Source organism: Amblyomma mixtum, chromosome 3 (genome assembly GCF_055824585.1).
Source record: "Amblyomma mixtum isolate Tamu chromosome 3, ASM5582458v1, whole genome shotgun sequence".
NCBI lineage: Eukaryota > Metazoa > Arthropoda > Arachnida > Ixodida > Ixodidae > Amblyomma > Amblyomma mixtum.
In genome coordinates this window covers 251,399,226-251,416,026 of record NC_143014.1, presented here as the reverse complement: position 1 = coordinate 251,416,026, position 16,801 = coordinate 251,399,226, and the positions used below count along the sequence as shown (strand labels likewise).

At 47.1% G+C, this 16,801-nt stretch overlaps 1 protein-coding gene across 1 annotated transcript in view; it reads right to left on the bottom strand.

The window, feature by feature from the left end:
- The window catches only part of LOC149354333 (cytochrome P450 4V2-like), a 67,680-nt gene that overhangs the window by 12,575 nt on the left and 38,304 nt on the right, over nucleotides 1-16,801 (bottom strand). The window contains exons 6-7 of the mRNA XM_089575962.1: nucleotides 12,775-12,901; nucleotides 5,942-6,124 (exon numbers count right to left, since the gene is read on the bottom strand). Of these exons, the coding sequence (XP_089432088.1) occupies nucleotides 5,942-6,124; nucleotides 12,775-12,901 (310 nt within the window). The remainder of the gene's footprint in view (nucleotides 1-5,941; nucleotides 6,125-12,774; nucleotides 12,902-16,801) is intronic.

Below are 16,801 nucleotides of genomic sequence, written 5' to 3'. Positions count from 1 at the left end.
TCTACTAAAGGCATCATGGGTGCCTCAACGCATGCAGTTGTTCACATAGAAACCAGCGTAGTCTGACACTATGGTGAAGTGTTTGAGCCGGAAGATAACTAATGCCCTTCGTTTTCGGTTAAAACCTGGGAATTTTTACCCGGTTTTCGCGCCCTGAACAGATTTCTATAAAATCAGATTAAACCTGGTTTCTATCTGGAAATGTGCCTTCTAGAGAGCACACAAGGGCGGGGGTATGAGGGGCTCGTTGTGATTTACGTACGAAAGAACCTAAACAGCATACGTTTTCCCGCACAAAGTGGAAGACACCGCACGAAAAGTGCCGGATTTGCTTTGGTTATTTCAGAGAAGTGTTTTTGTTGAACTGATGGCCTCAAACCGCTTTCAACTCTTCATATTCATGACGTGGCTTAACCTGTGGATAAGTTCGAGAAATACCTTCTAGAGGCGAGAAGCCAAAACGCGGGGACTAGCCAGGCATTTAATCGCCATTATCGTGTTAAGGGCAATTCAGGCTAACGATGTCCTGCTGCAGATTTCTTGCTCTTTAAAAATGGCCGCTGTGGTGTTGATTGACTGCTTTCTTAAAGCACAAGGCAGGCAGGTCTTGCACTCACGTGTGATTGCTGCATAGCAGGTGGGTCAATCCACGCCAAGTGACCCAATATTTTTTCGCACACCATGGATTTCGTAAAAAAAAAATGTCCCAGGTTACCTACACTTAAACATTACACTCACCAGCATGCTTTTTTCCTGAAAAATATTTTCACGTCTTGACGGCACTTTCATTTTTTTTTCGACCGGAAGAGGGTGCAGTGCACATTTTTTTTTACAAGTATCTCAAATAGCTGAATAGGCTAAATAGCGATTATGGAATGCCGGAGGATGGCAGACGCTCTCAGAGAGCATTATATCTCAAATTAGCTTATAACACGAAAAAATATAGCGAACATAAAGACCCTTTAAAGAACCTAAGCGGTCTTTAGAAATTAAACCGTGTGGCTGTTGTTAGGGTTTATCTAAGATTACAGTACCATTTTATTGCTCGTCCAACTTCAATAATAGGTCGACATAAATAAATTAACTTTTTAAATACAGCTTGAAACGTTCAGGCGTCAATAGAAAAGCTCTGGAGCTCGACAAATATTGTCCAATCCAGGCTCATCCAACGAGATAGACTTAGCGCAGCCGTTTTTATTCTAGAAAATCGACAGCCTGAGGATTTTAAAAAATACCACGTGACAGCACGCTCCGTGAGTACGGATACGCCGCGATTACAGCGCTCACATCCGTGCTTTGTAAAAAACATCACTCGCTTCGCGCCTCTCGTGCTGCCCAAGACAGGGCTTCGCGTTGTGCTTGGTTCCAAGTTAAGCGCCAGTTGGCTCGGGCGGCAGTTGAAAAAAAACCGTGGCTCCTGTTTTTCAGCGTAATTCACACGACGTCATCAAGCTTGTTATATGCGTCTTTGTTAGTTGGGATCGTGCTCCCAAATTCGAACTCATGCGATTGCCATCGTTCCTACGCATGCATTCTGCTAATGTGAGAGCCCAATTATCGCCGCAGAAACGGGAGCCGCGCTTTCTTCCAAGTGCCGCCCGTACCCACTGGCGCTTATCTTGGAACCAAGCACAACGCGAAGCCCTGTCTTGGGCAGCACGAAAGGAGCCAAGCGAGTGATGTTTTTTACAATGCACGGTTGAGAGCGCTGTAATCGCGGCGCATTCGGGCGCATGGAGCGCGCTGTCACGTGGTGTTTTTTTTTTAATCTTAGAAGGGTCGTTTTGTAGACCAGTTGGTGATCCATACTTCAAGAAATGCTTCGGCGCGGCAGACAAGGACAAGACGTAGAAAACACACGACAGAGCGGCAACGAACAACTGATTTTATTGAAACCCGCGTCAATTAATATATGCTTGGCGCTCATCAACGACAAAAAAACATAAAATACAGTGAAGAGAGCACTAGGTAAAAAATGATTAGCAAACACGGCACGTGTGACACAAGCAAATATCGTCTTGCACCAAATCTAATTATTTCCATAGAAATTCTAACTCTTTCTTGAGCAGCGTCACAGATGGATTGCTCACGCATGTGTTTTTCCCCGAACGAAGAATGACTGCTGCTCCAAAAACTTTTGTTTCAAGCTGGTCTTTTCTGCAGCCTAAAATAACTGTACCGTTGAAAAGCGGGGGACAGCCACATTCTTTGCAGTGCTCCGGCAGGTACTCCCCACTGCTGTTCTCGAGAGAGTTTTAGTGTTCTCTTAGTCTTTCATTTACGCACCTGCCGGTTTGTCCAACATAAAACTGGCCACAGGTGAACTTTATTTTGTAGAACACGCCTACTGCACATTAGATGAAATGATTTTTGTTTTTTCTGCCGCAGGCTTTTCTTTCTTGTTGTACCCTGCCAACCATCGGGCCTATTGTTGACAGTTTACAAGGTGCCGTAAAAACCATGCTGACATCATATTTCGTAGACACTTTTTTAAGGTTGTGTGAAACCTTGTGGGTGTATGGTACAACTTCAAATTTGTTTTCTCTTTCAAGGTTCCTGTGATGTGGCCGCTCTTCCTGGGTGAAGCACCCAGGAACTTGTTGAATAATGATTCCGCGGCTCCCACCATCAGGGATGACTTGTAGCGGCCATGCGAAGACGCTCTATTTGAGTTGTAAAACTGCCGTTAACCTTGTGTTCGCAAGACTTCAGATGTATTCGCAAGATTTTAGAAGGGCGGACTTAAATAGGGAAACCACAAGGTCGTGTTTTACAAGTTTTGAATGGCAGGAATTGAAGGGCAATGGGGCCTTCTTACACGGCGAGAGATGCTGCCAACAAATGTGCTCTTTGTTATCAAAAGTTAGGCTTAAATTCAAAAATTGAATGCACTGCAAGATGGCAACTCAGAGGTGAGATGGAGGGAATTAGACACGCTAGAAAAAAGCAGATAGAATTTCTCCGGCTATATTTTCAGATTAACCAAAAAAATCATCTATATCTTGAAACACTCACGACGCAGCGTTGTGTCAAAATGAACGCTAGCTGGCGGTGAAACTTCGCAAGGAAAATCTCAGAAAGAACAGGGGCAACACAGGACTCGATGCAAATTCTTTTTCTCTGTATATAAAACCTGTCTTCAAATTTGACAATAGTTGACTAAAGATAAAACTTTAGAAGCTCTAGAAACGATTCAGTGGAGACACTACAAGCGTTCTGAAAGGCAACAGCACCCGACTATTCAATCAACTCCCTTACAGCAACGAAAAGATCACCGTGAGGAACTGAATAAAAAAGTTCCTCCACATCTAGCGAAAAGGAAGAATGGAGCACGTTGTTTGAGAATGTCAACCACGCAATCAGAGCTGGAAACTATGAACGGATCTTCCGCTTAAAGTTGACTCAGATGGGACTGCAAAAACATGCTGACGAGAAACAGCCAACTGTGCCGCTCCGTTACAATCGACCTGAACGGACAAGAACCTTTGTGGTTTTTGGCGGTAAAAAAGATGGTTAATCCCTCAGATTTGCATTTAGAAACCTTAGTTGCCAATGTTGTGCCATACATCCACAAGGTTTCACACAACCTTAAAAAGGTGTCTACGAAACATGGTGTCAGCATGGTTTTTACGGCACCTTGTGAACTGTCAACACTATACCCAGTGGTTGGCAAGGTGCAATCAGAAAGAATAGTCTGCGGCAAACAACACAAAAATCCTTTCATCACATGTGCAGTTGGCGTGATCTACAAAATCAAGTTCACCTGTGGTCAGTTTTATGTTGGACAAACCGGCAGGTCTGTAAATGACAGACTAATAGACCACTCAAACTATCTCAGGAACAGCACTGAGGAGTACCTGCCGGCGCACTGCAAAGAATGCGGCTGTTCCCAGCTTTTCAGCGGTACAGTTATTTTAGGCCGCAGTAAAGACCAGCTTGAGAGAAGTTTTTGAAGCAGCAGTCATTCTTCGTTCGGGGACAAACACATGCGTGAGCAATCCATCTCTGACGCTGCTCAAGAAGGAGTTAGAATTTCTATCAAAATGATTAGATTTGGTGCAAGACGATGTTCGCTTGTGTCACTCGATCGTGCCCTGTTTGCTAAGCATAATGTACCTAGTGCTCCCTTCACTGTATTTTACCACTGTATTTTTTGTCGTGATGAGCGCCAAGCATATATTCGTTGATGCGGGTTTCAATAAAATCACTTGCTAGTTGGCGCTCTGTGGTGTGTTTTTTGCGTCTTGTGCTTGTTTGCCGCGACGAAGCATTTCTTGAAGTACTTTTTAAACTCTGCGGGCTTTTGTTTCTGCCGAATAAAAACAGCCATGCTAAGTCTATCTCGTTGGAAGTGCATGGGTTGGACAAAATTTATGGAGCTCCACAACTTTCCTATTGACGCCTGAACGTTTCAAGCTATATTTGAAAAGTTAATTTATCTATCTGCACTAATTTTTCAAATAGGACAAGCGAAAAATTTTACTGTAACTTTAGACAAACCCTAACAACGCCCACGTGATTTCAGTTCTGAAGAACGCTTCGGTTTTTTTTTTAAATCTGAGTCCAAGTTAGCTTGGACGCCCTGTATATATATGTACCTGAGCATGTTGCCACAAACACAAATCAGACAAACGAACAAACACACAACAGCTAAATGCGGGGAATGGACACTATAAGTTTACCACACTGAAGGATGCCGGTAAGCGTAATTTTTAACTGTAGGAAACCTGTGAGTGAGTTTTGCAACGAAATCCATGATGTAAGAAAAAATGCTGGTCACTAGGCGTGGAATGACCCAGGTGCTTAGTGTAGGCGGCGAAATAGCTGCAATACGTGAAGAGAAAAAGTTTCACTCGGTGAGCAGTGTTTCTAGTTAACTTGTCATTTTAACATTGTTTTCAAAATAGTAAAAAATAGTCCAGCTTGTGTTCCGCACAAAAACGAGCGCTCATAAAAAATTGATGTTTGGTGCAAAAAAAACAAACCAAAAAGCCCGAATTATGACAGTTTTTCTGAATAACCCGATATGAACTCGAATTTAACTAATGAAGGGCGCTAAAAATAGCAGGTCGCCAAAGTCGGAGCAGAGCATTGGGTTTCGCGAAGAGATAAAATGAGCATGAAACAAAAGGTGTTGAATGCTTTTGGTTGGCCGAACTGCTATACTGTGCTTTCCTCAGCCGCTATTTATCACAGTGCGTTTCAGAAGGCAGAAAGCCGGGCTCTGTAGATAAACCAATGACTTTTTGTTGCGAAAGCAACACTACGCGAGTCGCCTAGCCATTTCGCGTAGCAGACGAAATGCCATACTGCGCATGCGCGAGGAGCAGTGACGTCACACGGCGCACAGCTGCCGCGCCGCCGCCGTCGCTGCGCAGGAGACTCAGAGGTGCTGCCGCCGCGCTCGCCAGTTGCGCCTGCGCAGTAGCGGCGCATAGCTAGCGTGCCGGGACCGCCGCCGCTGCCGCGCACTCTCCATCGCCTCTCTCTCTCTCCTCGTTGCTTTCGCAATCCTCCAGGTTTAACCAGAGCTAAACCACTGCCAATTTTTTTGGCACGACGCGTGTTTCTTTGATGTGACGTAGTTTTTCTTAACTCCTCATCTAGGTTACGCGGTATTGTTGTCGTTCTTAATACAATAAGTTGTCCAAACTGTGCATTAAAGCACTAAACTTGCACTGAAGCTTTTATAAGGCAACGGACTAAACTCGAGAGACCGCAACCGCAGCAGAATTCGGCTGAAATTGATGTGCGCGGATGTAATTAGGAAGATTTCGGGAATATTTGGTGGCAGCTGCCAGAGGATTCGGTTATTTGGACTGATATGAGTGAGGCCTCTGTTCCGGAGAGGACGTAGTGAGGCTGACGATGGTTATGATTGTGTAGCCGTATGGCATTAAGCATGAAGCGAAATGGAACAACGAATATTCTTCAAGCTCACTGCGAACAACATAGTGGCCACGTCGTTTTCAACATCTTCCAACGTGTATGAGGGCGTTCTCATGTGAGCCAACAGGAAACCGTCCAGCAACAACGAGCCGCTATACCCAGTGCTCCCGCGAGCATCCTCTGTTGGGAAGTTTTTGTAGAGCTCCTGAAGCGTGCTTTTTCTTTCCTTCATCACCTGCACAGAAGAATTAAATCAGTACAAAATTAAGCTGGACAAGTCATAATGAATAACAACATTTTCACTTTTTCTTTCATCCTTGCACAGATATGGGAAGAGTGAGGCGAAACGTGACATGGGGCAAAACGCGACATTTTTGCATACGGTATCCCCTAGCTTTTATGCGTGTAATCAAATAAATTGGATGTTTGTCAGGCATGACCCAACTTAGGCGCACTGCAACTCATCTGAAGACCAATACGTTCTTCTTTTCCCAAGCTCAGAAAAAGTTTACACGGCATTTGCACTCCTGGAAATCTGCGTCTTATCGCTAGCTCGTCCATCATGCGCTTTTTCAGTTGTTGCATTTGCTCTGAAAGCTGCTGCCACCAGTGAATGCATGATGATGGTGTTACTATGTTTCTGTTTTGAGCGGTTTTGAGCGAACGAATACCGTTCATCAGCGTAGGAGACGCGTTATTAATGTGAAAGGATTTGTAGGCTATGTCGGCGGTGTCGTGTCACCATAACATGTCAGCAAAACGTCTCCGCAAAACGTGTCCGCAGCACTTGTGACGTTCTCAGAAGAGGTAGCATCAAGCGAATGTTTGTGATCGATCGAGGACGGCGTGAGGACGCTGCGCAAAGAAAATTATGTCGTTAGGATGATTAGTTAATTGATTCGAGCCAAAATGTCAAAAAAGGTTGAAATAGCGCGGACGTCGATATAGTGAGTGGACGGGAAAACAGCCGTGGACGGGAAAGTAGTGGCAAAATAGGCGAAGGAGTTAAAATAAAGTGTGAAATGAAATGTATTTGATTAGTGATAATTAATCGAACAAAAAGTTTCATTGACATAAATTAATTAATTATCAGCAAGAACTATTCGATGGTTGAATAGGCTGGACGGGTGTATAGTAAGTGGACGGGAAGCAACCGCGGCGCCAAATTTGAAAAACAAAAATGTTTAAGATAAAAGACGGTACAATCACAGAAAAAAATCAGTATTTAATTAAAGCATAAGAGAATTACGCTAAATCAGTAGATAAATTAATTAACAAACAAGAAGAATATTATAAAGAGAGGCAAAGTTAGGTGACGCGTGCCAAGAGGAGTCAATGCGTTCGCATTCTCCCAATACCGGTCTCCGCAGTGACATCTAAATTTTTTTTACCCAGGGGAGCGATCTCAGTTGCGGAAAAAAAACTAGCACAGCTAAGGTTAAAGGTTAATGCCATTAATCAGCTAAAGGTGGTTGAAGTTGGTGGCATTTTCGACAGTTAAGTTCAGTCTGGCGCATGCATGCCGCGAGGACGGTACAGCTAGCACAAGCGCCGCCGCGGTGGCTCAGTGTTATGGAGCTCGGCTGCTGACCCAAAAGACGCGGGTTCGATCCCGGCCGCGGTTGTAGAATTTCGGTGGAGGCGAAATTCTAGAGGCCGCTGCACTTTGCGATGTCGGTGCACGTTAAAGATCGCCAGGGTCGAAATGAGTGAACGTGTCAGGGCTTCTGTTGTACCCCGTAAATGACTGGTACTGAACAGCTTGTATAAATTTATTATAGCTTTCGCTGTAGAATTATTATAAAGGACAAAAAATGCATGTCGCTCTACTCGAGTACACACTGAACGATTACAACGGCGGGCTGCTAACGAAGTTCTTGAAACCATGAAACGCGCTCCGCATCCGTCACTGCTTTTTCTGCTCGTCGCGCAAAAGCGATCGCCGGCTTCTCTGCGGCCTTATCTTGACGCTCGAATTTCCTGGCGGCCTTGTCAGCCTCGTGAGCGGTAGCATAAACCTTCCGTTGTCGACACAGTGGAGCAGACTTTCGTTCTGGCGTATAACTCGCTAAAGGCCGATTCACACGACGGTCCGTTCGCCCGCGGCCCGCGCACTACGTGTTCATGCGTCACCACATTGAGAGGCGCGCTGTCGGCCCGCGGCCTGGTCAGCGCGCCTCTCAATGTGCTGTCGCATCAACACGTAGTGCGCGGGCCGCGGGCAAACGCACCGTCGTGTGAATCGGCCTTAAGCGATCCTTGTCCGCGAGACGCTTCTTACCACTCCTGTAATCTGGCTTCATTGCTCAGCCTAAGCAGCTCTAAGGGTGAACGCGTTGAATTTCAGGCCGATGCACAAGCGTAGGTGCCCACGATTATACACAGGCCTGAAAGCTTACTGAGCCAAACTGAAGCTCGTTCCAAGGTAAACGTCTCGCCAGCGCGCAAAACTAGAGATCATTGCCAAGCGCGGAAAGGGCCAACAGTTTGCAGATGGTTGCCGGTTGTTCTGGCAGATGAACCCACAGGACTTGTGCTCACCGGCGGGCGAAGAATGTAATGACGGAAACTCATGAAGTGCCAATCAGACTGCGCGTGCGGTTCTCGGGCTGTTGGACAGAACTTGAGCTACTTCACGCCGCGCACTGGCTTTTGCCAACACGGGACCATGGAGACGCTGTTGTTCACGCATGCGCTGTTCTGTCGGCGGCGCCCCACGCAGGCACCAGCACACAGGAGGTTTCGCCAATATTCGTTTAGGTTATGCTCCGTGTTCTCCTCCCTTCTGGCGCTGACGTCACTCAAAGCGATACAACGGGAGCTAAAGGCATTTCATGCTTAAAAACCTGACAGACGCGCGATCTAGGAGACGGACGGAGTATTCAGCGACCATGCCAACGGCTCGCGGCATCACGTAGCCTGCCGCTCTGCGGCCATATCGCGACGACTAACTGTTCTGAAAATTCCAAAGGGTACCATTGTGAAACAAGCACATTGCTCTGGCATTGAAACACAGGAAGCGTTAAGCGGAGTTACATTTATTAAGTAACGGCGTCAGCTAGCATCACAACCATGTCCAGCTGTAATGCACATCCGTACAGTGATACAGCTTGGGGCTTTGGGGCCACGCCACAGTAAGCAATCCCGTGCACGTAGTTTTTTCGAAGAGTAGGAACTAACAAGCTATCACCAGCGTTTTTCGATGCAACTGTTTCCCCACCTGCCTCTCAAGCTCAGCGGAAAGCAGAATCAGGCTACCATACTTATAAATCAATACCGGTGTCGTAATTTGAACCAGCGAAGTGTTTTTAAACTGAAACTGAGCTTTCAGCATAGCCCCCGAGATTAAATGAAGTTCAGGTTGCTAAACATTGATTAAGATGTAACCGCAGGCGAACGCTATACGGATTTGTATAGTTGCCGAAATGCTTGTGGTACTGATGTTAAAAACAGCGGCGCCGACGAAATGGCCTTTTAAAGCAGCTCAAAAAATTGAGGGGGATTACACAACTGGTTATGAGGAAATTCAGGAGTAGCTGGCATGCGATAATAATTACGCACAGACAGATGCAGACCATGCGGGATTCTCATGCGGCATCCCTGCCCTCTGACTTCCGCGCTCCCTCCTGTCACACACGGCTGCAAAGACTCGAAATGACTGCTGACACAAACCAGCCTTTAGTGGAAACTTTCGCTTTGGGAAAGTTAGCGCGGGGCGCAAGGCACGGGTTATGTGAGCGGAGTGGTCCGGTGATCGGACCCCGTGTGGTGGGAACCCGTGCGGCGTTCCCCCTGTTTTTCGCCTTCCCCCTGCCCCCCTAATCCCGGTAACACGCTTGGCTGCACGGACGCTTTTTGATGAAGACAATAACAATGACAAACACGCCTTGCCGGCTCAGTTTAAACTAGAAGAATTGGCTTTCATATTTAGTGCATAGGACATGCTTGCACCGCTGAATTAAATTTAATGGAAGCATTTGCTAATTGTCCTTGCGCTGTGATCAGTACAGAGTGTATTTCGCCCTGAACGTAAAATTTTCTTCCATTCTTCTTCAGGCATTGCTATACACGACTATAATCAAGCTGCCACCAGGGCAAATAAGGACATTCGACTTTCTCTGAAAAGATCCACTCTATGACTCAAGGGGCCTGCAGTACGACACGGCTGCAACTTTCGTCTACCAATAAAGCTAACGATGCTTTTGGGCAGATGTGAGAGTTTTTTTTTTCCTGTCTTTCAATACGTGCTTGATCACCGTGTTTGGCAAGAACTGTAATTATATAATTATGTGAATGCTCTCATGCATATCCAAATATACAGTATCACTGTAATTACATGTTCAGTGAGAAATGTCTTCCTGGATGCTTGCTTCGTTCGGCATACGTATCACCACAACGGTACGCGAACCACACCTGGAAACACAACCAAAGCCCCCCTGACCTGGTATCATCCGACCGGGCCACACTAGAGAACACCAGATCGGAACACACTAGAACCCACCATACCGTTTCACATTGAATACGTATCTTAAGATACGTATTCGTATCTTGGAATACGTATCTTGGTCTGGTGGGAACACCAGACACGGTCACACCTGAAGACACTACACTGGGTCACTCCAGAACCCGTGTCTGAAAAGCCGGTGTGGTGTAAAGAGCAGGCACAGGCTGCTTTTTTTTTCAACATGGAGGGGACCACCCCATTAACAGAACTAGCTACAGTTTTATTAAAGCGCAGAATGAGAATACAAGTAGAGAATCTCAAATAAGTGCACATCTGGTGAAGGCCTGTGCAAATATTATTTTCCTTATTAAGCTTGCCACTCTGAGCACTTGCCTCATGAGCTTGAGCGTAGTAGAGGCCTGGAAGAAAGCTAAGGTAATGCTAATCCATTAGACAGGCGTCATTAAAAACTGGAAAAATTATGGCCCAATTATTCCTGCATGTTAACCAATGTGTGTTCGACTTGCAATGTAACTGCTTTTTATAGGTTACGATCAGCATCAGACTTCTATCAATCAAGGAAGCAGGCTGGTTTTCAAAAAAAGTTCAGGACAATGAACCGTGTGCATCTCATCGATCAAGTTATAGAGAAATGTGCAGAACATAACTAACTCCTATAAATAGCTTTATTGATTACAAAAATGAATTGGCATCATATTATTGGCAGGGTGTGAAAAAAGTGTATGTAAAAGGTGAAAAAAAGATAACTACAGAGGCTGCACAGCGATCGTAGTACCCAAAACGAGGACAACAATGAGGTAGCGTGTCGGATATCTCTCGGCACCCTACTTTCACCGTCCTCCGATGATAACTTTTTTATCTCGCAGGGGAAAACAGATTGACAAAACAGTGTGACAATCGAGAGAGGGATTAAGCAGCATCGGTCTGTTGTGACTGGAGAAAAAAATTATTAAATTGTGGGGTTCAACGTCCCGAAGCGACACATAAGCCGTGATAGACGCCGTACTGGAGGGTTCTAGATCAGCTCAGGCCACCAGTGGTGTACAGCATGCGCCGGCATCAGACAGCACCCGGGCGTTTTTGTATTTTGCCTCAATGGATATACGCCCGACGCGGCTGGGATCTAGTTGGGACCTTGTGATCAGCAGCCGAAGTGACTGGAGAAGAATGAAGGTGTGTGGGCACAGTTATTTGAAATAAAATGCGGCATTCCTGCAAGCATCAGTCGTAACCACATTTCTCGCTTACCAAAGCACTGTATCCTGTAATACGAACACATTCTCTAGCTCACAACAGCATCCCAATTATCCAGCTTCATTTATTGTTCCTTTTTAGTTTCTATTTAAAGAGTGCTCAAGGCTTATAAAGTCTCCCTTAGCAAACGAAGGAGTGGCCTCTGCACTACATCCGAAATACACAAATATGCACAGATCTCTTTGTGGAGACTGCCGCACTATGAAGTCTGAAGCAGTTCGGCCCATTTCCGTGCGTATGTTTGCCGCTATGCACAGTGATAAATTTTGGGGAGTGAAGAGGACGGCATAACGCTTTCCAACTACTATACAATACATTTGTTTGGTCACAGGCCGAAGAAGGCCCCGCCGCCTCTGCCTCTCCGTCCTGCTTATATGTAGTACATTGCGGACACGGGCACTCTTTTGAATTTATGCTCTTAACGGCATCTAAACCACCTCTTTTTCACTGCCAGCAGCTATGGTACATCGCCGTGAACACCTCAGCCGATGGCGAGTATTGCGCTCAAATGGTGCCACAAGCAAGCCTCTTGTCGCTTCTGTAACTCTCTGCAGCCGCTGTACTTCCGCTATCGCGCCGCCTTACGCACTCACCCGTACCGCAATTCACCCCGTATCCATGGATGTGATTCGACGACAGAACCCAAGTACTATTCCGGCCGTCTTGCATAAGCAGACGTGTTTTGTAATTAATACTTCATACCAAATGCAAATTAAAATTTCGCAACCTTTTGACTGCTGCAGGGATAAGCGAGAACCTTGAATCTGGAAGCAGTAACCCTTCAACGAAAACCATAAATGCTGAACCATCAGAAAACATTCATTGAACACTACACACCAACATGCCCAAGCTTGCACCGTGTCTTCACTGCTTTTAATTCAAGGCCTTCCCGCATCCCTAGAGCAGTAGAAGGAATAAGAAATTTTGATTGGTTCGATTGTGAAGAAATAATCTGAAATACCAATGCTCGCAATTTATCACCGTCAGAATACTAGTGCCTAGGTTTTCTGTTTTTTGCGTGCAGGGGACTTCTTGCGATACTTGGGTATCTCATATAGACAAACTCATACGGAGTCGCTCCTGTGACGGCAGAGGGTGCATATTGACTCGATACGAGGTAGGGGGGTGCCACTTCAAGCTATTACACAGCGAGTAGAAGAACTTACACTGCGTATGGGGTCACGCATCTTCCTCACTATTTTATGAAATAAGCGTCCATTGGGCGTGACGTGGTAGATATTGTCCAACCACAGCCAGGGTTGAAACAACCGCATAGTTATCAGGGGCTTCAATCTGCAAATTAGGGAACACATTTTTTGCAAAACAATGATAACGCATGCTTGCGCAAAAATACGAATGGCGATGGCACAATTTCCACAATGGAACAAAAATTCATTTAGATCAATTGAGGTAAATAAATTGTTAGTGCTAATGAGTGCTGCAGTCTAAACCGAACATCTTAAAACAGGAGTCCAAAACTTGTTGTCACTGGTCATGACATGAATTTCGCGCGTCAGATGTATTCACCAGTGAGAATTTGTTTGCGTGCGGACAGCTAATTGTTGGGAAGCATGCTTGAATAAAGACAACATAAAATTTGCAAGGCCTACTCCGCTAATTCTCATCAATGCAACGCTTACAGGCATATCTCTCCCTGCAGATTAATTAAACTCCTTTTTCACAGAGTAAATCAGAGCAGACTACGTCCAGCAAGAAGCGGTGGTTATGGAAGAGGCCAAATTTAAAGCCCCATTTGAATACGAAAATGCGAAATGTATATCAATAAATGAGGAAACCTATACATCGTTAGAGTGTTAAATTGTGGAAACGCCCGGCATGACATTGACGGAGGTTCCGAGGTACTCTACTGGAAAAAAGCTACGAAATCTCTTACATAACCACTCAAATATGTGACAACAACTATGGTGGTTCTGCCGTTGATTTGTACCCGAATGAATCCGGACACCTGCAGAAGGTGCTTTCAGGCTTATGCTGAAAAAAAGCGCTGTCACCGATGCTGTTAGAGCCGCAGCCAAGTCACTGCGTAATCGTCGTAGAAATGACCGTACAGTTAGCGTTGTGCACATGGCAGTTGATGCTCAGACTGTTCAAAGGAGTTTTCCGCACGGACTGATTTACCAATTATAGGCTTGCGGATGGCACATCATGTGTCACCTCCTCAGAATCTGCGGCGACTAGTTCGCCCTCACTTATCGATGCTAACAACAAAGGAGGGCTTTTTTTAACGCGTATTATTAAAGGCTCCTTGTCGCATAAAAACAGGTGTCGGCGTTGCCGTCGGCGTAACGGAAAAATTGGGACTAATCTGGAGGGTCTTGACGTCACAACCATATAACTTCGCGCGGGTAATTCAAACACCCCATTGCGATCATGCCCTTGCTTCACGTAGAACTATGGTGTTGCCTCAAAGCGCGGAACCAGTACAGTGAAAAAGACAGTTATTCTAGCGTGCTCATATCGGTCGCAAACCTCTTAGCGACGTTTATACATGCGAAATAAAGTAATTGCGGTGAAAAGTATATCGGAGTGAATTAGGGCGGATTCCAACCCAGGACCTTTAGATTTCGAGACGGTGCACTACCCATAGAGCACAAACGCTCGCTGGCTTAAGCGAGATAGACGTGGACCTGATGAATGCGTTGAGGTCTTTGGCTTGGTGCGGTGTCTTCAGGGCATGTGCAGATGCGTGCAAACTTAATTGTGACTATGCTAACTAGTAACTAGTGTAGGGGTGCGTTTATTAGGCGTCCTCAAGAGACCGAAACGCCGTGCAGAATCTGGCAGAGTAGACGGGCGTAGCCAGCACCAAGAGAGCGGGGCAACTTCGTCGTCGTCTGGTGCAGCGTTGTGTCGGCGCATGGCGGTAGCGGAACCTGTCACAGTTGGCGCACTGCAGTTTCCCCCGGGTGAAAAGGAGCCAGCCTGGCGTCTTAAGGGGAAGAAAGAACAGAGGGGTCGTAGTACGGCTTCAGTCGGTTGACGTGGACGGTTTCGCGGCCACGGCGACGCAAGTCCTCAGCAGGTGCAACGGGCTCAACAATATAATTGACCGGAGAGGTTTGCTTGAGAACCCGGTAGGGACCATGATACCGATGTAGCAGTTTCCGCGAAAGGCCGGGAGTTGTAGGAGGCACCCAGAGCCACACAAGGGAGTCGGCAGGGTAGGAGGTAGAGGCCGCGGAAGTGTCGCGGTCATGTTTTTGCTGCCACTGGGTCTGCGTGGTAAACGATCGAGCAAGCTGACGGCATTCTTGGGCGTACCTGGCAGCGTCGGAGAGTGGCGTGGACTCGGAAATGTCGGGCCGGTAGCGAAGAAGAGTATCCATCGTGCAGGGAGCTCGCGGCCATACAGAAGAAAGAAGGGAGAGAATCCAGTGGTGGTTTGTATCGCAGTGTTATATGCGTAGGTGACGAAGGGAAGAACTCGGTCCCAGTTGAAGTGGTTTGCGTCGACGTACATGGACAGCATGTCACTGAGGGTTCGGTTGAAACGCTCGGTCAGGCCGTTGGTCTGAGGGCGGTAAGACGAAGCGGTTCGATGGATAATGCGGCATTCCTTGAGGAAGGTCTCAAGAGCGTCAGACAGAAATACGCGTCCATGGTCGCTGAGCAGTTCTTGAGGATCACCATGGCGAAGAATCAGGTTCTTTAGAAGAAAGAAAGCCACGTCGCGGGCGGACGCAGATGGTAATGGAGACGTTTCAGCATAACGTGTGAGATGATCCATGGCCACAATAATCCAGCGGTGACCAGCGGGAATGGAAGGGAGGGGGCCGTAGAGGTCTATGCCAACACGGTCAAACGGGCGGGCAGGGCAGGGTAACGGCTGCAGTGGAGCAGGCGAGGTGTGAGGCGGACATTTACGCCGTTGACAGGATGGGCAAGATTGCACAAAGTGGCGAACAAAGCGGTACATGCCACGCCAGTAAAAACGGAGACGCAGACGCGTGTAGGTTTTCAACACGCCGCCGTGGGCACACTGGGGGTCCGCATGAACAGCGGAGCAAATGTCGGCGCGTAGATGACGGGGGATCACAAGGAGCCATTTGCGTCCGTCGAACAGGCGACGATAGAGGAGACCGTCCCGAATAGAAAAGTGACGGGCTTGACGTAAGAGGGAACGGGACGAATTATCAGTCGTAGGACTCGAAAGGAATTTAATAAGAGTGGCGATCCAAGGGTCTTTCTGCTGCTCGGGGGACATGTTGGCAGTGGCAAGCGAGGACGAGTCGTAAGCAGACACAGGAGCAGGCGATGAAGCACTAGGTAGCGGCGAGCGGGAAAGAGCGTCCGCGTCATTATGCTTGAGGCCAGAGCGGTAAATGACATGAATGTCATACTCCTGCAATCGCAGAGCCCAGCGAGCTAGGCGGCCTGACGGGTCTTTGAGAGAGGCCAGCTAGCACAGGACATGGTGGTCGGTTACTATAGAGAACGGCCGACCGTAGAAATAGGGATGAAATTTTCCAATGGCCCAAATGATGGCCAAACATTCTCGTTCGGTAACAGAATAGTTGGCCTCCGCTTTGCTCAAGGTCCGACTGGCGTAGGCGACCACACATTCACGGAAGCCAGGTTTCCGTTCGGTGAGAACGGCACCCAGTCCAATACCGCTGGCGTCAGTGTGGATCTCCGTAGGCGCAGTCGGGTCAAAGTGGCGCAGGATAGGAGGCGAAACCAAAAGGCGGCGCAAGGTGTCGAAGGCGTCATCGCAAGCAGGCGTCCAAGCGGAGAGGTTGGAGCTGCCTGCGAGTAGCTGGGTCAGAGGAGCGATGATCGAGGCGAAATTCAAGATGAAGCGACGGAAGTACGAGCAAAGGCTAACGAAGCTACGGAGCTGCTTCAGTGAGGTGGGCTTCAGAAATTCGGCAACTTCGTGAAGTTTGGCGGGGTCCGGAAGAATGCCGTCTTTAGAGACTACATGTCCTAAAATGGTGAGTTGTCGGGCAGCAAAGCGGCACTTTTTCAAATTCATCTGAAGCCCAGCGTCAGTAAAACAAGTCAGAACGCGCTCCAGGCGGAGGAGATGAGAAGAAAAGTCCGCAGAAAAGACGACGATGTCATCGAGATAGCAAAGACAACTCTCCCACTTGAGTCCAATAAGGATAGTGTCCATCAGGCGTTCGAAAGTTGCCGGGGCGTTGCAAAGGCCAAACGGCATGACGTTGAGCT